Source organism: Neophocaena asiaeorientalis, unplaced genomic scaffold (genome assembly GCF_003031525.2).
Source record: "Neophocaena asiaeorientalis asiaeorientalis breed wild unplaced genomic scaffold, Neophocaena_asiaeorientalis_V1.1 scaffold87, whole genome shotgun sequence".
In the NCBI taxonomy this organism is placed as follows: domain Eukaryota; kingdom Metazoa; phylum Chordata; class Mammalia; order Artiodactyla; family Phocoenidae; genus Neophocaena; species Neophocaena asiaeorientalis.
The window spans coordinates 4,960,504-4,964,485 of record NW_020175432.1 but is presented as its reverse complement, the minus strand read 5'-3'; the positions used below and the strand labels follow the sequence as shown (position 1 = coordinate 4,964,485).

General features: G+C 60.6%; 1 protein-coding gene across 1 annotated transcript; it reads right to left on the bottom strand.

Moving 5' to 3' along the window:
- Positions 1–322: 322 nt before the first annotated feature.
- On the bottom strand, positions 323–3,901 carry IER2 (immediate early response 2). The gene has a single exon (XM_024767609.1). It carries the CDS (start codon positions 1,964–1,966, stop codon positions 1,295–1,297), a length of 672 nt encoding a protein of 223 aa, XP_024623377.1. The 5' UTR covers positions 1,967–3,901; the 3' UTR covers positions 323–1,294.
- Positions 3,902–3,982: the final 81 nt, after the last annotated feature.

Genomic DNA, 3,982 nt, shown 5'->3' with positions numbered 1-3,982 from the left:
TCCCCCGACTCTGCTGCGGGCATAGTACCCAAAGTATCCCCCAAACGTCTGAACTCGGAAAGCACTCTGACCCAGCCAGAAATATAGGAGAGTGTCCAAGGAACCCCCAAACGTGAGAGGGTTAAGGAAAGGTCAGAGCACCAGGCAATCAGCACTCAGTGCCCTGGCAAAGAAAAGGCGCCCGGCCCCTTCCCGCCCACTCTGCCCACGTGGTAGCCGGTCAGACCGGTTTCTGGGGCCCCAGCAAGCCGCCAGCCAGCTCCTGACCCCTTAACCCTGCCCCTCCCCCACCAGGAAAGAAAACCAGACGGGCTCCACAGAATTTTTCTTCAAATGGTCTTTATTTTCCTATCTGGCATTTCTAGCAAAAAGGCCAGACAGATGGAGTTAACAGAATCCACCACAGTAAAGGTAAACAGAACCCCCCTCCCCCAAAACTGGCCCGGTCTCACCAGCAACTGATCCCAGCTCAGCTTTACAGCGCTCTGAACAACCCCCTCCCCCCATTTCCGTGATTCAGACCAGGAACGTCTGGGTTGACTGTGTCTGTTGGTTTGAGGGAGGGCTCAAGCTTGAGACTGTCAACATATTCCCACCTCTCACACACCAGATGAGAAAAATTTTAACCTGAAATTAGATCTGCCCTCTGCCCCCGAAGGCGTAGGGGCTCGTGGCAATAACCCACACCACGCGGAGGCGAAGTGACTCAGGCCGCCCTCCTCCCATTCCTCTGGGCGTCCACACCCCAGATCCTCCTCCCAGGCCTCACACCCACGCAAGGCAACAGGAAGCTCCCCACGTCTGCCCATGACGCAACGATGACCGCTTGCACAAGTATGGCACTGGAGGGGGAAGGGGAGTGCCTGGAATTCTCTGAGGTTGGAAACGCAAACACCAACTATTGAAAAACCTTGAAAGGGCAGCACAGCCCCCAGTAAAGAATAAAGTACGACCCTGAGGAGTTTAAAGAACCAAAGCTCCCTTCTCCAAGTCCCAGAAGGAGAGCGTAAGGTCCATATCCCAGTCCGTTAAGACAGCACCTGTGGGCGCGGCAGGTCTGGGGGAAGACGCCCGCGCCCCCGGCTCAGGTTTCTTGGTGTCGCCGCTGCACACAGGTGGCGACGGCACCCCGTGGGTAGAGTCCCTCTCAGGGCATCTCAGCAGCCAGGGCGGCTGCCCCTCTCCACGGTTTCCACGGGCGCTCCCCCGGGGGTGGGCCTCGCCTTGGGTCTGCTCACTCTGGCCTACGGGTTCGGCCCGCGCTCTGGGCTCTGGTAGCGCCGCTCACGGACCCTCAGAAGGCCACCACGGCCCGCACCAGCACGTTCAGCATATTGTCCGCCGGGCGGCAAGCCGGCTTCGCCTCGCACGCCGGCGGCGCCGTCGGGGGCGCGGCGGGGCTGCAGTTCAGGAGGCCGGAGAAGCGCCTCTGCAGGACACGCGCCAGGTTGGGGAAGGCGCCCTCCGCTTGCGCCGGAGGGGGCTGCAGGCGATCAAGGACGTCCGACGAGGCCCTTTCCTCCTCCTCCTCTTCTTCTAGGCGGGCTTTCTTACTCGGGACCAGTGCAGCGTCCCCACCGTCGCTCAGGCTGCAGCTCCGCCGCTTGCGGCTGACTTTGGCGGGGCGCTGGGCACTGCGGGCAGAGGTCTCCTCCGCTCTCGGTGTCTCCTGCGTGTCCATGGGTTCCGGAGAGGGCTGCTCACCGTCGCAGGGCGCTACCTCTACTGCGGCTTCCGCTTCCCGCGGCGGGTGCAGGCAAGGGTCAGGGGAGCGGGCGGGCGGCAAGGGCACCTCGGGCTCCTGGGCTTCCACCTTGGCCGAGAGGTAGAGCTCCCGGGCGCTGCGCATGACCAGCGACAGCTGCAGACTCCGGTGCAGCCGCAGGCCACCGCGCTGCATGCGCGAATGGTACATCTTCCACACCGACAGGGTCATGATGCGTTGCGCCTCCTTCTGCACTTCCATAGCTGCTTGACGGAGGGGCGAAGGCGGCGGGGACACGCGGCTGGGCTGGGCAGGGCAGGTGGCAGGTGCACACTGGACAAGGCGCTCGTTCACGCCTCTCTTTTCAAGCCAACCCACGCTGAGACGCTGCCAGGACGCTCTACCCCGGCGCCCGCCACCCGGGCCCTTTTGTACCTCAAGTGAAGTCACTGAGACGCCCCGCCCAATCAGAAAGTCGCATCCGGGCTTTCCACAGCTCTGAGGCGAAAGACTCCTTAAAGCGACAGGGTGGAATTTACCGAGCAAAGAAAAGGGACCCGAACTCGTGTGAGGAGGAGCGTTCCCCAGTCCAAGCTGAGCTCTCGGGGTGGTCTGCTTCCTCAGGGCCCCCCACTGCACCCGCGCGCGGGCCCAGGGGACAGGCGCCGTGGGTGGGGCTCAGGGTCCACTCACGGGTTGCGTCTGGAGACCCCTGCGGGTCGTAGGCGGCACGTTTCCCTTCGCACCCGGGAAGACTTGGGTTCTAACCGGTACATCCCCCGTGGGAACTGTGCCTAGCATCTACCAGGCGCCTAATTAATGTCTTGTTTTTGTTTTTTTAATCAATAACGATGCTTACACTTACTAAGCTCTTACTACGTGCCAGGCGCTAAAGGCTTTCCTTTCACAAACATCTCATTGATCTCTCACCTCCACTCCGCGGAGGGTAGTTATATCTTATTTCTTCAGGTGAGGAAACCGAGGCAGAATGACTCGTCCAATATTTGCTAAACGAATAAATGAGCCACGGCGGTGAAAGGGGACCACTGGAACCTGAAGCTCTCCTGTCTCTCCAGCGTCCGCCAGCCCCCGTCACTCCCCTCGTTTGGAAGCAGTTAAGAAAGCGGGACACGCTGGCTGGCTCTAGGGCAAAGTTGCCCACTACACGGGCGGCGGACGTCTGCGGACACAAGCGCAGCCCAGGCTGCCATCTCTGCGCTCCTCTTTGAGCATCCCCCCTCCGCCACCCCAGTTTCCGTCGGCACGAAATCCACCATGGGCGTGGAGCTCGTAAGGCGGAGGACCCGGCCGCAACACAGCCCGAGTGAACCTGTGGCTGCGGTCCCCCAAACGAGGCAGCCGTTCTCCGCCTCTGCTTCCCGGGAGGCGGAGTTGGGATAGGACCTAGAAACTGAGCCACGCATTGATAGAGCAGATAGATAGAAAACATCGGCCCCACCTTCCGCTACGCACTACAGTTCCAAGAAAACCTAATTCCAGTTCCTCAGAAAATGCAGAATTGTTCGAACAGCTCCATTCACTCGTGGTGCGGGCCCTTTAAGGGGAGGCTTCCCCCAACACACACACGCACACGCGCACACACACCCACACACACACACACACACTGGTGCGCGAAACCTTCCCGCCACTAGATCTGCCAGACTTCCACAACTATATTTGGAAGTAATGACGTAGGGCATGCGCGCTAGCCGCTTCCGGCTGCCCATATAAGGACTGGGGCCAGGATCTCTATAAAAGACTTCAGCCGGCTTTTTCCGGGCCAGCGGGCGGGCGTGGGTGGTGCCTTACCCTCCTGGCAGGCCCCCTCCGCTCTCCCTCTCCCAGCCGCTAGAGCTGGTTGGAGCCCCCGCTTTCCGGAGCGGCGTCCACGGGGGCCCGCGGAGAGCGAGAAGAAACTTTCGCTTCCTTCCCTCCGGAGCCCAGGAAGGTGTGACGCCCCTCCGGAAAGCCCCCTGCCGGCAGGTAGGGGGCCACCTCAGGGCTCACACTGACGCCATCTCCCAGAGACCTACACAAAGACCTTGCCAACACAAGCAGCTACTCCCTGAGGACCACTACATTCCTGTCCCCGCCATGGAGACCCTGCCAGGCCCCCTCTCATGTATTCCTGCCCCTCCGCCAAAAAATTGCTCTTCTCGTTCACATTTGGAGCATGCTCATGTCCCCCACTCCCAACCCCGGCACATGAAAACAACAATTATTCTCTCTTCTAAAAGACTTTTCCCAAAACTGTCCCCATTCAGCGATCCTGCCACA

What these genes read in the sequence shown, in the direction of transcription:
- IER2 (XM_024767609.1), bottom strand. Translation starts at nt 1,966, where the DNA reads ATGGAAGTGCAGAAGGAGGCGCAACGCATCATGACCCTGTCGGTGTGG.